Source organism: Anas platyrhynchos, chromosome 36 (genome assembly GCF_047663525.1).
Source record: "Anas platyrhynchos isolate ZD024472 breed Pekin duck chromosome 36, IASCAAS_PekinDuck_T2T, whole genome shotgun sequence".
Lineage (NCBI taxonomy): Eukaryota > Metazoa > Chordata > Aves > Anseriformes > Anatidae > Anas > Anas platyrhynchos.
Genome location: NC_092624.1, coordinates 4,353,296 through 4,378,318, shown reverse-complemented (window position 1 = coordinate 4,378,318; position 25,023 = coordinate 4,353,296). Strand labels below are relative to the sequence as shown.

The window sequence follows — 25,023 nt, the reverse complement described above, 5'->3', positions numbered from 1 at the left end:
AAGAAATAAGATACTGAAGTGCTGCAGACAACATTAATATGTGGTGTAAATACTGAAATGGGAAAACATGGAAGTGAGGTGGATTTTAAAATTAGTTCAAACTCTTTGCTTTACTCTTTATAGATTTATGGTAACAAATTATAGTTAAACTGTTTTATTGCACAGAAGATAAAATAAAATTACATATAGAACATAAAACCATGCAAAAACTAATGTGCTTTACAAAGTATTTAAAGTGTTGCCTATAAATTAAGCCATAAATCAGTCAAAACCACAACATCGAAGAAAAAGCAATTACAGATGTAAGTGTTCGCTCTTTAGTCAAAAAACAATTATTGCCATATGTTTGAAGTTCAGTGTTGCTTTTTTTTTCTTTTTAAGAGTACAACATGAATATAACTAGTCCACCTGTTGCATGTTTACAGAAAGTGAATTTTCAATGCTAAAAATCACATTCCACGTATAGTAGAAGTGCACATGAAATAATTTATATCAGAATTCTGGGCAGATTTCACTGCATTTGCTCTTTGTTCATTTTACAGTATAATGAACTTTTACCTAGTAGTTACACAACTCCTTCAAAGTGTTCACAAGCTTTTTTTTTTTTTTTAATATTTTTATTTTCCCTCTGGCACACATCTAACAAGACTTTTTCATCTCTGTCCCCCTTCTTACCTAGTTTAAAGCTTTCTCAGTGAGCCCTGCCAGCTCTTGGGCTAGTATCTGTTTTCCCCTTAGAGACAGGTGGGACCCATCTGCAGTTAGCAGTCCAGGTGCTGAGTAAAGCGCACTGCTCAAAACAAACAAACAAAACCAACCAACCAACCAAAAAAAAAAAAAACAAAAAAAAAAAAACAGAATTCCTGTGTTGGCACCAGCCTCTGAGCACATGTTTATCAAGTGTGTTTTCTGGGTCCTCTCCGTACCTCTCCCTGTACCTCTCCCTGCCACTGTAGGGATGGACGAAAATACCACCTGTACTCCCACTCCATCTACTTTTCATCCCAGTCCCCTGAAGTCCCGTTTGATAGCCTTCAGGCTTCTCTCTTCAATATCATCTCTGCCAGCCTGGACTATCAAAAGAGGACAGTAGTCAGAGGAGCAAACCAGGTTGAGAAGCTTTCTGGCAATGTCCCTAACCCTGGCCCCAGGGAGGCAGCAGACTTCCCTACGGGTAGGGTCAGGCCCTCTGATCCCCAGAGAAGGGAGTTGCCTACAATGATCACCCTTCTTTCTTTCTTAGTGGAGGCAGTCTTGAGCCATGGAGTTGACTTCCTTGGCCCAGGCATCCTCCTGGGTAGACTTTTCACTTCATCCCTACCCACCGGTCTCTCAAGCTCCAGGTCCTCAAACCTGTTGTGTCAGGGCACCTGAGAAGGCAGGGCTGGTAGGGAGGTTGCCTGCAATGCCAAGGAGGGACCTGGTGTTCCTTATTTTCCTTTATTCCTTATTTCCTAGGTCCCCTCTCTCTGCTTGACAGGGCAGGGGGTCCACCCCTGTTTGGGGTGTCTCACCCCAGTGTCCTTCCTTCAGGCCTTCCAGGGAATTTCTCCACCAGTCTGTTGCCCACTCACATTCCCTGACGGCCCTCAATCTCTCCACCTCCTCGAGCTCTGCCACCAGGCTGAGCAGGTCATCCACCTGCTCACACCTCACACACGCTGTGCCTATGCCGTCCTCAGATGGCAGCAACAGGCTCAGACACTCCGTGCATCCAGAGATCTGAACTGCCACATTTTTGAGCGAGAACTCCATCTGGGTCGCCACAGACTTTCTAGAAAGAGCTCTCTGCCTAGTGGAGACCATGGCAGTTTACCCATAGGTAGACAGCCAGTAGATGAGTTGTTCATGTGAGCAGGGTGGAATGTTCTGCCCTGCCTGAGCGAACTGCCCTGCCATGCCCTGACTGATCCACCACACCCTGTTTGCCCACCCTGGTTGCTGCGCTCCACAGGGGCTGCCTTTGTACGTCAGGGAAAGGGGCACTGCTGGCTCTGCCTACGCCTCTTCAGCCTCCCTTGAGAGGGCTGCTGGGCCCTGGTGGCTCCCTCGGCTGCCTCAAGTGGCCTCGGTGCCGCAAAAAAGCACTGCCCATGTCGATCACCCATTCTGCTGCAGTACACGTCTGCCCCGGAGCCAATTGCCTCGGTAAAATATTTGTTTGCACACTGTGCAATAAATTGCAGTAGAGAAAGTTACAAATGGTGACTTTGGGGTTGTTCAGCCTGGAAAAGAGAAGGCTCTGGGGAGACCTTATAGCAGCCTTCTAGTACCTAAAGGGGACCTACAGGAGTGTAGCGAATGGACAAGGGATAATGGCTTTAAACTAAAAACGGCTGGTTTAAATTAGATATGAGGGAGAAATTCTTCACTGTGCAGGCAATGAGGCACTGGAACAGGTTGCCAAGAGAAACTGTGGATGCCCCATCCCTGGAGGTGTTCAAGGCCTGGCTGGATGGGGCTTTGAGCAACGTGGTCTGGTGGGACGTATCCCTGCCTGTGGCAGGGGGGTTGGAATTATACAGTCTTTAAGGTCCCATCTAGCCCAAACCATTCTACAATTCTATGACTTGTGGTTGAAAGTGTCTCAATTTATTTACTGTATGAATTTCTCATTTGATCATATATTTTACTTTATGATTAAATTTAGGCTATAAAATAATTAATTTTCCCTTATTTAAGGTTAAGTAGTAAGAGATGGAGGAAGTGCCATGTTTTCATCTTTTTCCTGTTTTTGTAGACCAAAAGAGAATGCTCTTCCTCCTTTCTTTTTCTTCCCACTCCCTTTCTGATATGGAAGGACGGTAGTATTACCTTCCCACTGTTTGCAGTTGAAGGCTTCCTATATTCATGCTTTGGATAAATGTAATGTTTATGTCTCCAGAGTAAACCTCTGACTATTCCAGGAAAAAAAAAAAAAAAAATCAAACAATAAACACTTATTTACCAATCATAGCAATGCATTATAGTTACTGTATCAGCATCTGGCAGTAAGGCCATGGTTCAACATTCTGTGTAGCTGTTGTCCCCTGTAGATAGATGTCAGGGTACTTACCTGTCTAGGGGATAATATTGTCAAAGCTATATTGCTCATCTATAGAGAGAGAATGTGAAGGAAACTTTAGGAGGCTGAAGTCTTTGTCCTTAACCACAAATAATGTTTGAAGAAGTTTATCTTCTTATATAAAGAAATGGTTCACAACTCAGTACATGGTAGCTAATGTCTCCTTACTGCTCTGGCAGTGCATAAGCATCCACCTGAGTGTTCTTGAAGCATTGCCAGGGCCAATTTTCCATCCTAACAGAAACAGGAGATGGACCAACCTCCTACCCCAAGACACTGTTCCAGAGAGAAATCACAGACCCACCTACTCAAACACATCTTCCTGTAGTTCAAGCCAGTTGATCCGGCATTGGTTCATTAAACCTGAACTCTAAAGAGAACAAAAAATCATAAACAATTTGGGAAAATAATTCCTAGTAATGAAGATATGGGAGAGTCTGCTTATCTCCTACGTGTCTCTTCCTAGTGACAGCAAGTTGAGAACGCTTGCAAAAGAGAGGTTTGCATTAGTTGCCAGATGCTCAGACGTCCTTCCAAGGCTTTTGTTTTTCCTTACAGATCAATTAATAGTTGCACTTAGTGGAAGATGTGGGTGGTATTAGCTCAGCTAGGCAGCATACTTTGTTGCTCTTGTTTGGGGGAATTCCTCCTCTGGGCACTGAAGCTAGCTGAGCCATGCTGTCAGTAAGGCCGTGCAGTAGTACCAGGCCCTACTGAGTGACATATAGACTCAAGGATGAAAAGAGTATATCTGTCCTCATGGGGCAGTACAAATGTGACTCTATTGATTATGGAGGTGAGCAGATCTGTTGTTGTATTTTACTGTGCTCCAGAATAGATGCAGTCCTGTCAATAGCATGTGGAAAGAACTTATAAGAAAGGGGCTTGCAGCTGAGAACCAAACAATTCTGTGTAAATGATGCTTCCCTATAGCTGTTTGGAAGGGAGAAATTCAATCACACATTATTGTCAGCCCAGGTTTTAGAAATATAGCCTGCCCTTCAGTGAATAATTTTTCAAATGCTTATGGTTAAAATGATAAGTACAAACTTCATTTTATTTGTTTTCTGGAAGGCAAGAGTTATTAATCTTCCTCTTTAATTCATATGGTAGCATTCTCTACCCTGTATGTAAAAACCGTGTTACTTGTCCCTTGGACTATTTGGAGCTGTACTTATTGGACATGTCTTTAGGCAAGTAGGCCTGCTTCTTAGGAGTCTTTCTTTCATCTTTCATCTTCACATAAAGCAAGTTTCCCATCTTGTTATTTGTATTATCTTGTTCTTATGTAAGTAGAAATGTGTCACAATTTTAAGTAACCTAGTCCTGACTTAATGAAAGTGAACATGGGTCTTCTGAATATAAATGGTAAAACACAGTTGATGGTTTTTCAAAATGTTTATCGTTGCAAGCAGTGTATACAAAATTCTGTTCATTAATATAACTAACTCTGACAGCTGTACTCATCTTCTACTCATTCACCTGGAGGGACAAACCTCTGCATTGTATCAGGAAAGTCTTTTAATTTGGTGGACTATGGTTTTACCCCAAGATAATGCAGTGATAAATGGGGTCTAGTGTGTTATAGTAGCCTTTTTTTGTTTGGTTTTTGTTTTTGTTTTTGTTTTTGTTTTGTTTTCAAATGTGCATCACATGTACCTGGCAGGGATAAATTTTTCAGGGTTACATAAGATCTGTAAAATCCCCTGTAATGGGTTTAATACTACTTGAGGGACCACAGGGTACAGAGGCACTAATCTGACAGAATTAAAAAAGGTTACTTTGTTTGGGGGCAATAAGCTTAATCAGAGTTGTTTTCCCCATTCCCCACAACTGATTTTTAAATCAGATTTCTGACAGCATCCCTTCCTATAAAAATCATTCTGGGAGAGTTTTGTACTTGCTGCGGTATAGTATTTCACAAAAAAAAAATTATTTCACTTTAAAGATGTCAGCATAATTGCTTTTATTTCCATTGAACATTTCTGATTGTTACTATAGCACTACCACTTTGTCTTTATGTCTTCGGATGCTCAGAAGTTCTTCAGAAAAATCATATTTGATTCATATGTCTCACTGTTAGCTGTTTCTGATTAATCTGTGTGTGCTCTTGGTCCGTGCCCCCCTCCTGCTTGCTTTGGGTTTGCAGCTTTTCTTTCTGGTGCTTTTTGGCGTGAGTCTAGGAGCAGAAAGAAAGAGGGCTGAACATGTGTCCATGAGCAAGGTGTCTCTTTCTTACTGTAGTGCAAGAGCAGCTCTAATACAGTCTAAAGGGAGTGTTGCACTTCAGTGTGAAGTTGGCTGTTCTGTTAGTTTTCGTGGTTTTTGCACCAATCCAGCATGGTTTGTTTTTGTGGGTCTTCGGTCACACTCTGATAGTGGCAACTCTGTCTGGCTCTGAACTATGCCGTTCCTTGGAGGTTGCCCATCCAGTTACCTACCCTTCATACAGGAATTTGAAAGTGGACAAGTTTGCAGTAGATTGTGGAGAAGCTGAGAGCCAATTTAAGCACCCTGGGAAATAAAGCTGATCCTTTTCTAATAGACTTGCAAACTTAGCCGAGTGCATACTTGATCTGAGGAAAGCACTGTGATTCGTTCTGTGGGTACAAAGACCGTAGAGGGCAAAGACCTCTGCTTAGAAAGGATTAGCTGTGTACAGGGACCTGATCTCCAGCCTCAGCCTTCCTGAGAGTGTTTCTTTAGCTTCATGGATTTGAGTCGGAATACTGGCATTTCTTGAAATAACTTGTGTATCTGCTTTAACAAAGGTTTGTTCTTCTATTTGCTGTTTGTAGTATTAATAAAAGCCAGAAGTTTAAGACATGCATTCTCTGGAACCATGCACCCATGGAGATTTGTCAGCTTTAATCCTATATGGACCCTCTCAGCAGAGCACAAGAAGGCTATTATTGCTGCCTTGGCTCATGCTGTTTTCATGTTACAACAGTGGGCCTAATGCTTTTAAACTTTGTGTTTCTCTTTTATGTGTTAAAGAAATATATGTCAATGAGCTATCAGCTCTATTTTTATTTTAATGAAGTAATATATAAAAAAGTATTTTCTGTGTTCATTGCCAACCTGGATATGCAGCTTAAAAAATAATAAAATCAGAATGGAGGTTACTGGTAGGAAGGGAGAACTTGTCAAGCCAGAACAGTTTCTCTGGAATAATGAGGAATTAATGGACAAATAAGTTTGGCTGTGTTAAGCTATGCAAGGAAAAAACAAGGCAGGTCAGGTTAGTGTTGCATACAAATTTATCCCTCAGGAACATCCTGTGTGTCTAGCTTTGACATAGTACTGGTGCTAACAGCTAGAATTTGGGTCAAAAAGTGGGGGTAATACACATAAAGAGGTGCGAAAGTTTTGTGTGTGTGTTTTGTTTTTTTTGTTTTTTTGTTTTTTTGTTTTTTTGTTTTTTTGTTTTTTGTTTTTTTTTTTCTTTCTTTCTTTCAGTGTGGTAGTGGTGCTGAGACCAACTATGAACTGAAAGTCATTTTTTGTCTGTTTTGCTACCCTCTTCAGTTCCATCCTATTTTGCTATTGTGATGACTTCTTATATAATATCTTATTGAAAACTATGTATTTAGTTTTTTGATTTTTTCTTCAGTTTAAACATTTACTGCATCAACATGCTTTCCTGTTTTCAAAATCATAAAGACAGTAAATGGAGCTGGTCTTGCATCGTTTCCATTGCGTTATAAAGAAGTCTAAAATTCTAAGATGTCATATTTTTGGGGGGACTGTTCTTGTGTATGTGTACTTCTGATCTCAGTGAGGATTTTATCAGATTTGTCATAGCTCAAGTTGGTCACTGCATTGAACTTGTCGTTTTCCATCTGTCAATTGTGGTATCCTTTTCAAAAAGCAAGGTGTGTGTGTACGTAAATAAAATACATTTGAAGTTCATGTTATCTGTGCTCTGTTTAATGTGGTGTTACATTTTCCGTATTGTTTCTAAGGTTTGAAGTTGGTTGCTGACACATACATACCCACAAGTTCACTCCCAGCTGGGTTCTATTATTGTTTGCTCGGAGGCATTGATAAAATCTTCCAGAGCTGCCTTATCTTCTGTGTTTGACAGACTCCACCCTCAACTAATGGCTTTCAAGTACAGTGTTCTCTGGGCCTGACATGTAGTGTTTCACTGATCCCTATGAACCTGAATCGTCCAGTCCCTGCTTTCAGAACAGATATATTATGAGTGACAGTCTGCCTATAAGTGTATATGTTGTTCCTTTTAAAATCTGCTTGGGACAGGTTCTATGCCTTGGTACAAGTACCTCTGTAAAAGGTAATTACAATACAATTCAGAGCTAAATTAGAAGCTATTGCTGACCAACAGATGGAGGACATGAGTTCTGAGTTTGCTTCATAGCTCTTCCACTAAATTTTGAACCTTTTGTTTTTACCATAATGCTTGAAACATGTTTTAAAGGATAGCAAAGACTGTCAGAATAATTTGTAGTCTTTCTAGTAAACTGAAGTGACTGCTGCAGTAATTCACAGCAGGCAGAGGTACAGTAATTTGTTTGATGGACATTTAACCTTCATATACTTCCAGTAGAACATTTATCCGGTCAGTTTGTTAAGCCCTGTGTTGAAAATGCAACCACAGCTCAGTCGGAGGTATAAATAGTTCCCAAGGTAGCTGCTTGGGCTGTAGCTGTCAACCACCTTTTCACTGAGTGGGTTTCATTCCACATTTGTTTCAAGTCTTGCATTTCTTGTCTTCTTGGTTGTGGCTAGAGCTATTTTTACAGCTTAAGTTAAGGCTAGTTGTTTGTGTGTTCCTACGGTTCTCTCTGACTTGATTCACAACATCCCTGACCTGTTGCTTCTGTGGTGTAGTAAGACCCAGGTGAAGGCCTGTTTGAGTACAGTGCTGCAGAAACCCTCCTGCCTTGTGCTTTTGAAGGAGTAGCTCTGGCAGCAGAAGCATATCACAGTGGCTTGTGCTGCTTCTTGGCAGTGTTGGCTCAACAAGAGTAGGTGATTTTTCTGGGGTAATTTTTAAATATATGCGCAAATGGCTATCTTTCTGACTGAAAGTATCAGGAAGCAGATCTGAGTACAGATGTGCCTTTTTTCCCTCCTAGAAGTCATTTTTTAGTGAGTAACTGTTCTTTTGTTCTGTCTGAAGCTGGCATGTATTATTCAGTAAGGCTAGATTGGTTTTATTAAAGACAATTCTCATCAGATAACAGAAAAAAAAAATCTCACTTATTAGGTGCATGTTCCTGGGGCACTGGGGCACTGGTCATAAATGTTATAAGCTCCCTCTTAATTAATTTTTCAGAGAGCATTGCTTTAATAATAGAAAGGAATTTATTGAGTAAGCAACAGCAAGCAAAACAGCGCTGGGCGGCCGGGGAGTCTCGGCTCCGCCAACGGCGCGCACCTCACCCCCCCCAGGGTCCCTTTTTATATCTTGGTGATTTCAGGATTACGCAGCACGTCCGGGTATGTTCTGCGACTGCGCGCACTGTTGCTAGGGGGTCGTCTCTGTCCCTCTGGTGGTCGTGAAGATGAAGGCCGTAGTCTTCCTCGGCGTTGTGGTTCAACTTCTTTCTTTATTTGGTCATGTTGGCCCAGCGTGAGACAGGGAGGCAGGGTGTTGATACACTAGTTTAACAACTTATCAGGAGATGGTTACATGAACTTTGCAGCAGTGTTTTTTGAACAAAAGAGGCTACTGAGATGCAGAAGGAGAGAAGGGGAGAGGGTTCTCTTTTTTGTTACATTAAGCAAAGGAATTTTCATAGTGTCTAGCTAAGCATTATACAGCTCCTTACTTCAGCATGGAGTTTTCACAACTCCCATTCCTCAAACAGAACTCCTTGTTTTTACAAAAGACAATGAACAAACATTTATTGTGTATTACAATCCCTCCTTTTTCTTTTAGTTACTCATTTTGTTCATTGAAGCTCTGCAATGCCTGGCTACTAAGAACTAATGTTTCCTCGATTCCTTCATTGGTACTTATTGGCTCGTATCTGGCATGTATGAGCATTAAATGTGCCGCTTCTAAATGTCCCTTTACAATCGCAATCAATTTATTAAAAATACATGGTCCAAAAGTTAGTGCTATTATTAAGAACAACAAAGGTCCTGTTATTGTTGATAATAAAGTAGTAGGCCAAGGTGAATAATTAAACCAAGATTCGTACCAGCTCTGTCGGGCTTCATTCTCCCGTTTCCTTTTTTTTTTCAACCCTTCCCTGGGTCTTGCCATTGTATCTCTTACCTCTCCAGTGTGATCAGCATACACACAGCATTCCTCTTTCGGGTCTGCACACAGCCCGTCCTGTTGTAAAAAAAAAACAAAAAAAAAAACAAATCTAATCCCCTATGATTTTGTAACACTACCTCTGAAAGCAACCTGATAGATTTTCCAGGGCCGAGATGGATTGTTCAATTTGGGTCAGGTCCTCGTCCACAGCAATGCATAAGGAAGTAAATTCTTGATTTTGTTTAACCAATGAGGCTACCCTGGTCCCCACTCTAGCTCCTCCCAGGGTTATTAGGGTGGCCAAAGTTAGAGCCGTGAATGGTTCCCATCTTTCCAGATGATGACTTTCCACTGTGTCTGGGTGTACATATAATCCTCAGGGTGGTATAGAATCCTTGGTATAATTATCACCTGTATACAGAAATCACGAGACACATTAAAGAGTTTTAGTGATAGACAAGGAGTTATGCCCACTCACAAACAAACCCACCTAGCGTTGTTGGCTGGGATTAACCACTTGGCTGATTGTTTTCCATTCTCCATGATATTACATAGGTGACACTTCCCACTAGGAACCGTGCACACACACCTACCACCTCCAGTGACTTGTGTTAGTGTTACCCTTATGTCTTTTCCCCAACTGCAATGTAGAGGGCTGTTCTCGTTTGTGCGGGAGGGCTCCCTAGGATTCCCGATAGCATCATAATATGAAGGCCTTATACTAAAGCATAATCAACAGTGTTTTGTTACATTTGGGTTTGTTTTGTTTAATAATTTGTAGCTGGCATTCATGACCCCCCCATATGTTATTCTCAGCTATGTTATCATTCTCGGCTTTACCTGAGCTCGTAGGGCTGCCGAGGGTTGGAAGTGTAGTATTTTCCGCAGGCTGGATTCCCTGGACATTTTCTGACAATACCTCATTTGGTCCTACTGCCTGGGGCCTATCAGCATCCTCCTTTTCATTAGTATGAGTCCTCCCCTATCTGTTCTGTGTTTGTAAAATCTGACACCTCACATTTTTCCTAGTACCCAGCTAGTATCATCCAAGTTTGTTATATTTATATATAGAACCTTGCAAATTTCTTTATTTCCATGGAAGGTTCCTGTATACCCTATACCATGCCCTCACCACCTGTAACGGGGACCTGCTTGTTGGTTACAACCTTGCGGCCCATATCCCACTTGTAAGAATTTATTCCGACCAGCCCCGAGTGTCCAGTCCATAGCAATGGTTTCACACCCCCAGTATGCACAATAATACATGTTCGGGTAATTACAGTACCCCTTTCCTGGGTTAGAACTTGGGCAGAAATAAAATCCTGATCGGTTAAAGCATGGCTGCACTGACACCAGGTCACATAATGTGATGCGGAAACTGGGAGCACCCGCTGTCGTTGTTTGCTGGATGACGAATTGATCCTTCCATCTGATCAAGCTCCATTTAAAAGGCTGATGGGGGATGCGCAGACCCATAGCTGACCAAAACGATGATACTGACTCCCATGTATCGTAGGAGGTGGTTGGAGCCCATCTAAATTGTCGGCCCCTCAGTCCCCCACCGTTTTCACTTCTCTGCCTCGCTTGTCAGTTCGGTTGCAGCGAACTACAAGGTATCGGTTCTTCTTGGCAGCAGCAGTGTTCTTCAGGGGAACCTACTAGGGAGCCTTTGAAACAGGGCCTCCTCCCCTTCCCACGATACACAGATAATATAAAATACTTATCGAGTCCGTCTTAGTGTCAGCTTCAAGTCGTCAGGGCCTGGAGCTGCCTCCCATTTACCTTCCCGGATTGGTCCTTTCACACGGCTGGCATGCGTCCATCCTTTCTCCGCAGTTCGAACAGCCGTTTCTGTGGTAAGCAAAACAGCATAGGGGCCTTCCCCATCGTGGTGTTAAAGCAGTCTCTTTCCAAGTCTTAATTAGAATTGAGGGTGATCAAGTGGCAATTCCAAGTCATAGGGCATACCATATAGCATTTCAAAAGGAGAAATTCCTACATCAGTTCTGGGCTGTGTCCATATGTTTAACAGTGCAAGGGGTAAGCATTTTACCCAAGAAGCCTTAGTTTCCAGCACAAGTTTTGTTAGTTGTTTCTTAATTTCACCATTCATTCACTCTTCCTTTCCAGAAGAGGAGGGGTGCCAGGGGCTGTGAAAATCCCACTCAATCTCTAAGGCCTGCTTTGATCCTTGCAGTAAAGCTTTACACCCATTCAGTCACGTGGTCAATTAGGACAAACAAGTAACTCAGTAAAGTCTACCTGTATACTTTGGAAAGGTCAAAGCCCTGGCTCCCGTCCCCCTCTAGATAGGTTACAGAAGGCCTTTTTATTTACCTTTTGACATATAGTAGTACATCCTCTACATGTGTGCTTCCCTAAAGTATATATTCCTACACAGACATGCTTTCTTAGAACAACATCACACATTGCTTGCACCTCCCAATGACTCTTCTGATGTAAAACAGTTAATATTTGCCTCATTATCACTTTATTCAGCATTTCTCTCCCATCAGGGAGTATCGATTTTCCTTAAAATGATCCACATATTTGTAACATTAATACCTCCTTGGGAGGTTGTAATTGCTCCAAAATCTTTTTTAGAATTTACCCAAATAGATAGGTGGCCCTGTATAGCCCTGAGGTAAAATTGTCCACCTATATTGTTGCTTCCGCACCCATTTCAGGGTCTTTCCAGTCAGAGGTGAATATACATGTATGTTTGCTCTCAGGGCCAGAGAGCACTCCATTAATAACACTGTTATTCTAGTCTAACAATTTACTAGTTGAATGCCCAATTTAATCATCAAATCCCTTCCCAACAAGTTAGTCTCTGCCTTGGATACATACAATAATTGCCCAGTGATCATTTTATCCCCTAGTCTCAGCTTGGTATCCCCCAAAAGTGGCACTGTTATCCCAGTCCCTTCTACCCCCATCACATTTAGGGTTTCATTAGTTAATTTAATCCCTGATACTTTACAAGTAACAGCAGTTGGGAGAGCAAGAACCCCCCCCACAGACACCAAAGTCAGTGCAGAAGGAGGGGGAGGAGGCACTCCAGGCGCTGGAGCCGAAGCCCCCCTGCGGCCGCTGGAGAGGCCCCTGGTGGAGCAGGCTGTTCCCCCCTCCCCGATGCTTGGGAAACTGAACAAACACCACAGCAAATATGCAAATATACCAAAACTTCTAGACTGTTACTTAGATAATGCCTACATCACCTTTCCCTGCTCATACAACTTTGAATACCTTTAACACTTTCAACAAACCTTTTAACACGTACTTTATCTTTCTCTAGCCTTTACTTTTCTAATGCCGACATCAAAGGCTCAGTCAGGGGCCAACTTAATTCCGTACCTTTTCCCTCCAAGATGCTGAAACAACATCAATATACAACATTTCATCCTGTTTTCCTTCTTTCCACAAAAACAACATTGACTGTAATATGGTGTTATAATTAATACTTCCATTTAGGAGCCACTCCGCTCCATCCTCTAGTTTATAAAGTGGCCACCACTGATTACAATATTTAATAAGGGTTCTTTTACTCTCTGTACCCTCTTACCCCACTATATCCCTTCAATGTGTTAGTATACATCCTAGGGGGCTTTTCCTCGGGATTTCTTTGCTTTGAACTTTTCCTATTGTAATCTGCAGTGGTTAATATTCCACCGTTTTCCTAGAAGCTCTTTACTAGTCAATCCCAATCCCTCCAAAATCCACAATATATAGATACACAAGTAAAATCAGACCACTGGAAATTAACTGCCTGTAGACAATTACACTGGGAACATTTAAACCTGATGAACCGATAATATGCCTGGGAAAATTTTGTTCCCTTAAACATACACCTCAATGGCAGTTCTTATATTTTCATATTTACATATTAACATATGTATAAAAGAACACTTTAACAAAAATGCCCGGGCTTTTATATATACAATATACAATGTACAGTTATTATTCCAGTTACAATCATTCCTCAGCAGCTGGAAACATTGTGTCAGTTGCCATTAAAGCTCGCTTACCCTCCTCCTGTCTCTTTCTTAAAATCTCGGACGTCCCCAGAGTTAATGGGGATGGCCACATATTCCTAGTCACTGGTCCCTGAACGCTAGAGTCAGAGTCGCTATCAGAGTCTCCCTGGGGTTGCGGATTAGGAAGCCCGGGAGTCGGAGGGGCTGCAGATGGTGGTGGTGAAATATAGGGAGACAGTGGGGCTGGGATCTCTAATTCTCGGTTTTTCTTCTGCCTCCCATCCCCTCCTTTTTCTTTTAGAGGATATAAATCGGCTTGAGTTTCCAAGCTGATCCACAAATGTCCATATTCACTTTCTTCCAAACTAAAAGGTTCCTTTGAGTTTACATAAATATTTAGGGCCTGGCAAACCCAATCTTCAAAGGACCCAAATACAGGCCAGTAAAGGTGGTCTCCTCGAATCTGTTTACCACCCCAAACTTCAACACAATAATGTATCATTTTTACTTTATTGCTTCCCCGCCTAAAAGGGGAATCCTGCCAGTTTTTAATCATTAATCCCAGGGTAACCTAACATCAGACGTTACCCTGCCCATGGGACCAGAAGGCTTACTCTTCTTCTGTCCCATCTTCTGGAGCGCCTTCACACACACACGCACAAATCGCTTCCCCCTTTTCGTGGCCCAGTCCCTCGCGGGATGTGGGAACCGCACTACCGAGGGGTCCGCACTCGCTTCGTCCGCAATTGGACGTCTCACAACGCTACGCTCCAGGATACCCAACCCCAACCGAACGGATCACCGGCCTATACTTACTCACTCCTGAGTCTTCGTTCGGTCTTCGTGCACAAAGATTACTAGGGGTTGCCGGCTTTATTTGCTTGCTGCCGAATTTAGGGTTCGTCGGTGAAGGATTTGAATGAAAGTAGTCCTAGCGAAGGCCGCTGAAATCAGCGGGGCGCCCCCTCCGAAGGTCTTTCAATCAGATTGCCTTCATCCGAGTCACGGCACCAAATTTGTTATAAGCTCCCTCTTAATTAATTTTTCAGAGAGCATTGCTTTAATAATAGAAAGGAATTTATTGAGTAAGCAACAGCAAGCAAAACAGCGCTGGGCGGCCGGGGAGTCTCGGCTCCGCCAACGGCGCACACCTCACCCCCCCCAGGGTCCCTTTTTATATCTTGGTGATTTCAGGATTACGCAGCACGTCCGGGTATGTTCTGCGACTGCGCGCACTGTTGCTAGGGGGTCGTCTCTGTCCCTCTGGTGGTCGTGAAGATGAAGGCCGTAGTCTTCCTCGGCGTTGTGGTTCAACTTCTTTCTTTATTTGGTCATGTTGGCCCAGCGTGAGACAGGGAGGCAGGGTGTTGATACACTAGTTTAACAACTTATCAGGAGATGGTTACATGAACTTTGCAGCAGTGTTTTTTGAACAAAAGAGGCTACTGAGATGCAGAAGGAGAGAAGGGGAGAGGGTTCTCTTTTTTGTTACATTAAGCAAAGGAATTTTCATAGTGTCTAGCTAAGCATTATACAGCTCCTTACTTCAGCATGGAGTTTTCACAACTCCCATTCCTCAAACAGAACTCCTTGTTTTTACAAAAGACAATGAACAAACATTTATTGTGTATTACAATAAACAATAACTCTGTTATTGCAGGTTTTCTCTTTGTGTTGTGCTAAATGTTTTGTTTTGTTTTGTTTTGTTCTTTTCTTTCTTTTTTTTTAATTTTTTTTAAACAAAAGCCTTTCCATCTTAAAAAACGTCTTTAGTCCTTCCACCTCCCAGATGCTGGGAAACACTCAAAGTTAAATGAAGGCAGCATGAGGTGGTTAGCCAGCTTGAGAGTTCCATTTTTTTTTTCTCAGGTCCTTGGAGGAGATCTTTAGTTCAGGCTCAAACTCTTAAACTAATGAGTGTTGGGAACACTTCCGTTGTAAGCAAAACTGATAACTTAGTGAATATATGTATATATTACTAGGCTATGTAGTGGAATTTAGTCAAGACTTCTGATAGCAATAACTCCTGACAATAGCATGAAAAGTAAGGAAAACTTCATGCTAGAAGTATCTGCTTCAGGATTCAAAAATATCCTGAAGATAAGGACTCTGTATGTCTGTGGGAGACCTTAAGAGTATGTTGAAGCCACAGCATGAGATAATGTAATAAAAAGCTGTCTCCTGATACAGTATTTACGACACGTTCTGTATGAATTCATTAGTTTCCTGATGCTTGTTTAGCTGTGCAAGCACGACGTGCAAGCTATGCTGCTTTATTTATTTATTTATTTATTTATTTTCCAATGAAATTCTCAGTCGTTTTGACTCGTGGAAAGCTGACTTCACAATCAGTATGATTGTAAATTTAGGTATGTTTATTCAGTGCTGGGCAGCACGGGGGGCAGTCCCACCAAAGTTCTGCGCACCTAACGTGGCAACTTGCCATGGTTATATGCAGTAAAGAGTTACATATGCATGAAGTTTCCCGATACACCTATACATAGGCATAACCTGTCCCCGCTTAGTATTAAAATTAGCTACAACAAGTCGTTTCCATAAATTCCTCTTGTCTGCGCTTGCTCAGTGCCTTGTGGTGGTGGGCGCTGAGGGTCGTGGGGTAAAGTAAGATGTCTTCATCAGGGCTGAACTTTTCACTTCATCTCTTTGCTCATGCTCTCTGAGGTGTTGTTCACAATCTGGGCCTTAAGGTTGTTTTGATCTGGTTCTTGGGGTCCGAGGGGCTCCTGTTATCTGGAGGCCTAAGCGCAGCACAGGTGCAGTACATCGCAAATATAGCACATATTCATTCTTAATCAATCACTCTCTAATTTGCAATCCCAATGATTCAGTTTTTAATTGGAAGTAAAAATAAATAAAAATAAATACAGTTTTCTCATCATCATCTTTTCCATGCATTATGCTCAATAAATGAAGCCAGGGATGCTACCTAGTCTTGAGAGTTGAAAACACACAGTGCCCGAACAACAGATCTGGTGTATGATACTAGCTCAGTGAAGAGAGAGATCCTGTAATTACAAAAAACATGTGTTGCATACAATCTGAGGCTTCAGAAATATTTCTAACTATTTTTTTCCTAAAAAATCTTGGGCATTGTAATCAGAGAACACTTGTAGAATAGTGTATCACATACAAATTGAGATAGATACTAAAGGGTTTGACTGTAAACAACATGTTTTGGGTGGTCAAACCAAATTTCTCATTAATTTCACATGAAGCCATCCACTAGACATGTTGTGGGGCTGCTCCAAAAGCTTTGATTGAATGCCTCAGAGCATCAGGGAAGATGCTTTGGTACACTTATTTTCAGATTTTTTTTCCATAAAAGGTTAATAATTGATGACTTTAAATCAATCTGGAAAGAGCCTGGCTCTGCCCTCTTTGCACCCTCCTTTCAGGTATTTATAGACATTGATGATGTTATATATGGAATGGTACTTTGTGTCAAGAAGATGGTTGATATTAATAAAGAAGGGAGAGATGTGGGAATGTGGCCATGGGGGTTGGCAAGCCCCGTGGTTAATGACAACATTAGACTCTTAACGATGAGGCCATGAGGAATGTAAAAGAGTTTAGAGGGAATGAAGAAGGGTGATTCAGGAGACTCCATGCAGCCTCGGTTTCTTGTTCTCCAGCTATTAAGGCATGGAAGTTTCTGGGTGTTTGCTGTTGCTGTTATATGCAAAGTTGTTTACCAATGAGAAGTTGTTTTTGAAAAGGACTTCTGTGGAGAGAAGGGTATGAGAGGGGAGCCTGCCCTCAAGATGAAAAAAAAGAAAGGCAACACAATGTGATGAAGTTATATCATCAGTAAAGAAGCAGAAAGAAGGAAGGAAAAGGAACAAAGGATTTTTGGGAAAGGAACAAAGGATTTTTGCTGTTTCAAAAATCCCTCAACAATTTCCCCTTTTTCTTTTTGAGCAAACCAAGCCTGATGTAACAGTTTTGCAAGTAACCCTTTAACCACATTTATTACAATACAACACACAATGATGATTAACACCACAACAAACAGAATCCTTAATCCCTCTTTGATTAATCCCAGTAACCATCTATGCATCATTTCAAACAAATCAGTGAGCCATTGATGAAAAGAATTGATACCATATTGAATCTTTCTCATGTGCTCTTTCAGGAAAGTAATGGATTTGTGAATTGACTCATTATGATCAGAAAGGTTCAAACAGCACATTCCCTCAAAGTCCTCACACCCATGCCCTTGAGCCAAGAGCAAGAAGTCAATAGCAGCTCGATCCTGTAAGAGCGCATGTCGCAGACTATTTTGATCTGGTAACATCTCCTCAAATATCTCTGTTGTGGCATGGGCTTGCTTCTTGGCCCAGCATACCAATTTTTCTAAGTTGTTAAGTGCGGCCGCAGATGCCACTCCTGGCACAAAAATTGCCAATGCCGCTCTAGCTGCAACACCAAGCAATTCAACATTATCATTGCAATCCGATGCGAGCAATGCCCATTTCTGTCTGGTGATCTCATGCAACTGCGACAAGCTAGGAGCAAATATAGTGAGTTTATCTAAGTAACATGGACCTCCAATAGCATTTGCAGGGATACCTTGCCAGGCCCTATCCCCACAAATCAGAAAAACATCAGGAGGTAAGGCCATAGCTGTACGGTTGTTCTAAACACTATCGTTGCTACCCCTTGTCTCCGTGCCATAAGCCCCTAAACCGTGCCTAGCAGTGTCATTGTAATCACAGGTGTTAACTGTATTTCTGTACCCGTATGGCCCTTTCCAAGTTCCTGTAGCAGGATGTCGTTAATTCATTCTTATTTGTGATAACACATTTGGTGCTGCTATATTTATTGTTTGAAAAAGAATACTTGCAGGAGGGTCTTCTTGGTCCCTAGTCAAACATAAGTGATTCAAGACAACCAATGCCTCGGGCGATCACTCATTGTTGTTCTTGTTCTCTTTTAAACTCACTAATTGTTCCTTAAAAACCTGACATGATCGTTCAACCATCACTTGGCCCGTGGAGAATATGGAACACTTGTTTTTGGCTGAATCTGTAGGAAAATCCATTCCAGAACTCGAAAATGCTGCCCTATCATTCCACCCTTGCCATCACCTGTGTCACTTATGCTACTCCTATTACCCGTGCTGTTAGTGTCAGTGCATCCTCCTGGTACCGTTTCTGTCTTTGTCGCCCCTTACTCTCCCCCTTTTCTTTTTGCCACTGACCAATCACCACAAATGAATGAGACACATGATCGCTAATTAGGAAAGAGAGTGCAACATCTGCTATACGTCTGCAAGCAGTGCCGGCTGCAACCTTACAACCTATTTGTGAAAGAGCCCGGTGTTGGTCATTTGTTAGTGTAATCTGTGGCTCTGCACTCCTGCACCACAATGAAGGTAGTAATATAGCTAAGTTGTCATTAGTAATCCGTACAATGTGGCAACCCCACTGAATATTATCCAGGAACATTCATACATTTATCAATTTATGTAATATCATAGTTCTATCACCTATCTGGGGACGAATAGTAGAGTCTGATATTTTCCATCCCAAGTATAGCCATGGCTGTTTCTGTTGAACCTTCTCTGGGGCTATCTTCAACCCTTTTGCTTCCAAAGTATCCCAAATAAACTTTAAATCTGAAACCTGGAAGCATTCTGGCCTACCAAACCAAATGTTATCCATATAACGGTAAATAATTACGTCACACCATGTGTCCAAATTGGTTGTAGTGCCCAGGCCACATATAACTGACATAATGTAGGGGGATTCCTCATCCCCTGTAGAAGCACTAGCCATTCATAGCGCTTTGCCAGGGCCTGTTTGTTAATGGAAGGTACCGTAAAAGCAAATCTTTGACAATTCTGTTCCACCACATCTGGTTGCCTGGACTGATCAATAAATTTAGCATATGGTTCCCCAGGGGCCTGTTCTACAGAGGTAAATGGAGGTGCTTTCTTTTCCCCTGGGAGACTAAGAAGAGCCCTCAGTGCGAGCGGCACAGCTGTTTGGTGAATAATCGCAGGGAACTGCAACTGAATCTGGGTATTGAGATAAGGACCGTTCCCTTTTACATCTCTGCAGTAATCCCATACAGGGGGTTCCCCAGCTGACGCAGTTGACCCACTTCCCCCTGTGGTAACTGCAACCGTTCCCTTTCAAACAATAACAATGGGGAAGGAGTTAACAATAAGCGCGCCAAGTTTCGACAGTCAAGTGGACACATTGGTTTTGCCTGAAAAATCCATTGAATTATCTGACGAGCTGCCTGGGATTGTAATCCATAGTCCAAAAGCATTTTTTGAGCTTGTTGTAGAAGCTTGCAATCATGTGGCTGCCACAACCCAGTGCCTTGCGCAGGGTCGATAATAATAGGGCAGGCCAAGGATGTAGCATGCCTATGCCCCTCTATGAAAGCATCATATATGACATTGGAGCACCTGTCCCTCCTTGGACAGATGGAACCTGCTGTAACAGCCGACGTTGACATGGCCAGGGGTGGCCCAGCAGTCTGGAGGGTGCCCTCAAGCATGCTCATTATTTCTCCTGAGGAAGTGGAATCCAGGTGGTGGGAATGGAACCTGGCACTCAGATCATCAGAGGAGCCGGCTCCGTCCAAAGACACTTGTTGCAAGGTGCTCACAGTGCAATGGTTTCCCTCTAGTGAAGACCAGAAAGTCTAAGCCTCAAGGATTTTTGTGGGCTCAGCTGGAGGGTCCAGAGCACCTGGAGGGATCAGAGCACCCTAACCTGTGTTCAGAGCTTATGGTTGAAAATATGTCTTTCTCTGCAGAGAGATTCCAGCTTGATGGGTCAGACATGAGCTTCAGTGTGTTCTGAGAAAGCAGAGATTTGTCCTCTCCATCCTCAGTGAAGGTTTCATTGGCAAGGACGATGCTTGTTGTAGAGAAGACATGTTTGGTAGGTCTTGTTTGACATAGCTGCCTGAAACCAGGTGCAAGAAGCATAGATTTCTGGTCTATCTTCTCAGGTAAAGAAGCCTGTGGTGCTCTGGACTTCAGAAAATCACAGCTCCAAAGAGATTTAAAGGGAGAAATGCTGGTCATACCTTGCAGTGTAAACTGAAGGGCTTCAATTTGCTCCGTCAGCCTCTGATGACAGTTTTTCAGGTGGTAGTTTTCTAGCTCAAGCTCTCTCAGCTTAAATGTTACCCACTCTTTGATCTTGGCAGCTTTCTCTTGAACAATTTTGACTTCCTCAGTCCTCAGCTGTTTCTGTTTTGCTAGCTGAGTCTGCAGTCTATTAATCAGGTCTTCTTTTCTTTGCACTGTACCCATCAGCTCCTTCAGTGAAGGTCGATTTTCGCAAGCTGCTGCTGCACCTCTCATTGGTGAAGCATCCCGAGTGGATTTATTGCTGCCTGGCAGCGGCACAGATGCTGGCAGCACAGCTTTATCAAGATTTTCCAGCACGGGGGGTGGGGAGGGCAGCCCCCACTTGCCATTAGCACTCTGCTCCAATAGTCCCTCAGTTATTTCCGCCACTGATTGATTTATTGGAGAGGTCATACCCTGAACCAGGGTGGGTGCAGGAGCCGACGATAAAAATCGTGTCAGCTGCGTTCCTGAGGTCTCAGGTTTCGTACTCGGCGGTCTGTCAGTCCCCGACGGTACTGAGAAAGCTTGCGCCGCCGCCATAGCCAACTGCCGTTCGGTTTTTATACCGCACAGCGTGTTAAGCACCTCATGCCAGGTCATACATAGATCTTTATCAAACTTTCCATTTGTGATGGTTGTATCCCTTAAATGATCTTCTACGAGCTACCACTCATCTGGGCTAAAAATTAGAAGGATTTCCTTTAGCAAACCCTCCTTCTGGGCCCAGTGTACCAAGGATCTGATCTTTTTTACATTGCAAGATACGCCTCTCTTAGAGAGAATGCTAGAGAGAAGCTGCACAGCCGCTTCCTCCTCTATGGTTACATCAGACGGGTTGCAGGGTCGTGATCTCCACCCCTCTGCTGTATGCCAACTCGCCACACAGTGAGGGTCGTCTGCTATTGTTCACTGATGCCTCTGGTCTCCCATAGCAACTCGATCCCAGATGTCCCGCGTCTCACCACGATTATGTCACTTTCCCGCATCTCACCGCGATTCCTTTGTTCCCGTGTCTCACCGCAATCCGTATCAATCAGTCAATCTCTGCATCTCACCGCAATCTCTATCAATCTCTGCATTTTACCACAATTCCTTTATTCCCACGTCTCACTGTGATCTCTATCAATCAATCTCCGCGTCTCACCGCGATTTCTCTCCGCGTCTCACCACAATTATCTGTGTCTGGGTCGGTGCTTGGAGTTTCTCAGTGTCTCTCAGGTCTTTCAGCTTCTGTCAGGTCTCTCCATGTCTCTCAGGGCTCTTCATGTCTCTGAAGTCTCTCAGGTCTCTCAGTGTCTCTCAGCATCTGTCAGGTCTCTCAATGTCTCAGCCTCTGCAGGTCTCAGCCTGTTCAGGCGCCATATGTTGCAGGAAGAGCAGCTGAAAACACAACAGACACTAGTATGGTCAGATCATGCTCTTCTTCATTATTACCCGAATAGCCTGACTTTTATAGCAAACTTAACAGGGGCGGATAGTGTCTCACACAAGATTATTGGTCAAAAGAACTCAGACAAACAACTGCAAGAAAACAACCCCACCTGCAAGAAAACAACCCCCTTGTGATTAGCAGCCATGTAGAACTTGTCCTTGAAGCCAGCTGCTGGCAACAATATTTTTCTAAATTCCTCAATTGGGCGATGTGGGAACACTGTCATGGGAACTTCTCATAGTTGTCCTGGTAGCTTGGTTTGCTCGGTTGCAGCAAGCCATGGGATCTTTGCTGTTTCAAAAATCCCTCAACAGGTGTCATAAGAATGGCCAGAGCTGTGAATTTCTGAAAAGCAAGTCACAGTGATGCAGCTCCTCAGTGAGGACACAGAGGACTAACTTTTCAGGATGATATGGGTAGACAGTCCTTGAGGAATGTTGCTGAGAGGAATTTTTCCTTGAGGAAAAATGTCTGAGAAAATGGAAAAGCTTCCAGACCTCAATTAGCTCCTTTTCTTCTTTTATTAAGGCCTTCATTTTAAAGAAAAATGTACCAAGAAGCGAGGGGGGGGGAGGAAGGAGGAGAGCTTGGGACAGGGCAGACAGGCCTCAGGACACGGCAGCATTTCTCCATTCTCCTAAAGTTTTTATATTTTAAGTTTAAGTGTATTACACAAAAAAAAAAAAAAAAAAAAAAAAAAAGCATTCTTTCTGAAACAGCTTCTAGTAATAAACTTGCTAATAAAAACTATTTAGTCCTTTAAGTTAGGACCTTCCTGTTTGAGCAATTTCTTGGAGAATAGTTCTGTTTTAGGCAGGGATGTTCTAGTGTGCTAAGGAGAGAAGTGTAAGAGGTATTGCACTGGCTCAGTGTGCTCTGGTATATGATGCACTGTTACATGAGGATTAAATCAAGGGACCTCTTTGTAAGCACAGCACAAAAAGTCACAGTGAGCTGATGGCAAATATAGAGTTCAGTAAATCTGTCTTTCTTTACTAGTAGGAGCTTTTCAGTAGTTGTATATCCTTTGGATTTGTTTTGTTATGCACTTTTTACATTTTTCAATTAAAAAAATATATATTTTCTAGAAAATATTCCTGTTACTGCATTCTGGAAAGCAAATGAAAAATATGCTCTTGTCTTTCCCATGAAAGCAGGATCAATGTTTCTTATAAAACCATCCACTCCTGATCGTGTCCAGCATGACATCATAATCCTCTGCATATGATGCTACAATCCTCTTCACAGCAGCTGGCTGTGAAAAATGTTCACATGATACAAAGCATTAATCTAAGTCACTTTTAGGCCTAATTAATTCAGTGTTAGCAATTATATTTTTATTTATATGGAACAGAATTTTAAGATGTTAAACATCTCAAAATCTGGCAGAAGATCACCCTGAAATATGAATGTACAGTATGAGAAAGACATATTGCAAAAGCTATTATCTACAGAAAGTGAAAATAAGGAAAATGTAGTCCTTGAGTTTGGGTTGGATAGAGTTGTTTATTGTTCACTTTATTATTTCTTGGTCACTAAAAGCAGTTGGGTTCTACTGAGAGTGTCAGAGGAGCTTTCCTTTGGGAGCTATGTCTCCTATGATTTAACAGAACTATTTGTGCCGAACAAGTATTGGGAAGTTTATGGGGCAAGGCTGAGCCCTAGAGATCATAGAAGTAAGAAGGGTGAATAAACTGGAAGACTTGGTGCAAATATGGAATTCAAAATGATAAATTAAAAAGACATTGATATGTACATGGTCCCAAACCTTTAATAAATAAGTACAAATTTAGTGTGTAGAAAATGGTCCTCCTGTGTTTTACCTAATGAAGCAAAACACTACCAAGCCTACCTATGTTTGGCTTGCTTACTTGTTTGTTTTTTCTACACAATGACTCACAGTTAGCAATATTATTTTTTTTTCAGGCTTTTCAAGGGATTTATTACCAAATTTAGCTACAGAGAAATATACATAATATACTTTTGAAAAGAAAATTGATGCTTGAAACTACCTGTATAATCTTTCTCATTTAGTTCTTAATTTCTTAGTTACATTGACAACTTAAGTGTGTCTGATTTTTACTATTTATTTTTTCCTAGATATCGTGCATCTTTTGCCAGAGACTGAATAATGATAGCTGCTGAACAGAAAGACCTCTTTTTGTTTGCAAAGCAATTTCAACAGAAGAGGTGGTGGCACTGTTGTATCTCTCTTTTGTTGTTTTTGTCTTTTTTGTTGTTGGTGGTGGTGGTGGTGGTTTTGTTTGTTTGTTTGTTTGTTTGTTTTTGTCTTGTATTCTAGTGTTTTGAATGACAAAAATTATTTTATGGTACAAAACAAAAAGAACAGCTAAAAGTGAAGACACTTGGAGGCAGGATGAAAGCTGTAGACTCAAGTAAATATGTCCCATCAAGTAAAGGAAAGTCTGAAAAGACCAAAAAATTATTTAAAAAAAAAGGGGGGGGGGGGGGGGGGAGGAAGGGGAAGGGCAGAATGAAAGGCATCCTTCAAAAACTGACAGCCACATCCACTGAAGAAAATAAAAAGGAACTTTGCCATTATATATATAGAAACACAACGATGAAAGCCAAACCAGATTTTTCAAGGCCAACTTTAAAAGTGCATCACAGGTAATACTAAAAACAAACAAAAACAAAAATGTATTCATTTATTTTAATCCATAATAAGCAAGAAGCATTGCTGGAGGGCAATGTGATTGCAGCACAGCCATTTTGCCTGTAATGTATTTCCATGTAACCTTATTTTTTACAAACTTATCTTCTAAGTCTTCCTTACATTGAACTGATAAGCTCTTCTTCCAGATAAGAAACTTAGTTATTGATGAAGTTTGCATGTTATTAGTATGCATAGCTGTAAAAGTTGTACAATTTCATATAGCTTGTACCAGATTCAGATCTGTATTTATGGCAAATTATAATCTGGAAAAAGCAAAGATGCCTACTGGTTATTTAGCATATTTTCTCTGAAAAGAGCTACAGTCAAGTCTGACATCTAGACTGTCTCCGTTTGATATTGTTTTGGTTTCCGCATAGCATTACTTCATTTTTAAGTGTTCATTTTAGTTTCAAGTATCTTGGTTGATATTTACTGGAATGTTGTTAGATTGTAGTTGCTAAACTGGGGAGCTAAAGAGGAGAAGGAAATGGAAAGAAAGCCTAGTTGAGATGCCCATTTGA

The 25,023-nt window shown here is 41.9% G+C and overlaps 2 protein-coding genes across 8 annotated transcripts in view; one reads left to right on the top strand and one right to left on the bottom strand.

Annotated features, from left to right (window-relative positions):
* Positions 1 to 8,228: 8,228 nt before the first annotated feature.
* Positions 8,229 to 21,813, bottom strand: LOC140000999 (uncharacterized). 7 transcript variants are annotated; one of them, XM_072032137.1, is made up of 4 exons: positions 14,093 to 21,813; positions 11,082 to 11,150; positions 9,315 to 9,374; positions 8,229 to 8,638 (listed from the first exon to the last, which is right to left on the bottom strand). In XM_072032137.1, the coding sequence occupies exon 1, from the start codon at positions 20,991 to 20,993 to the stop codon at positions 19,980 to 19,982; it is 1,014 nt and encodes a 337-aa protein (XP_071888238.1). In that variant the 5' UTR covers positions 20,994 to 21,813; the 3' UTR covers positions 8,229 to 8,638; positions 9,315 to 9,374; positions 11,082 to 11,150; positions 14,093 to 19,979. The 7 variants fall into 7 exon arrangements, with proteins under 7 accessions (XP_071888238.1, XP_071888236.1, XP_071888237.1 ...); XM_072032135.1 differs by having other exon boundaries at positions 8,229 to 9,374; XM_072032136.1 differs by lacking the exon at positions 11,082 to 11,150.
* Positions 21,814 to 23,926: 2,113 nt separating this feature from the next.
* LOC140001011 (rab effector MyRIP-like) overlaps positions 23,927 to 25,023 on the top strand; it is a 153,430-nt gene continuing 152,333 nt past the window's right edge. Inside the window, exon 1 of the mRNA XM_072032164.1 lies at positions 23,927 to 24,015. Coding sequence (XP_071888265.1) covers positions 23,957 to 24,015 — 59 coding nt within the window. The 5' untranslated portion in view covers positions 23,927 to 23,956. The remainder of the gene's footprint in view (positions 24,016 to 25,023) is intronic.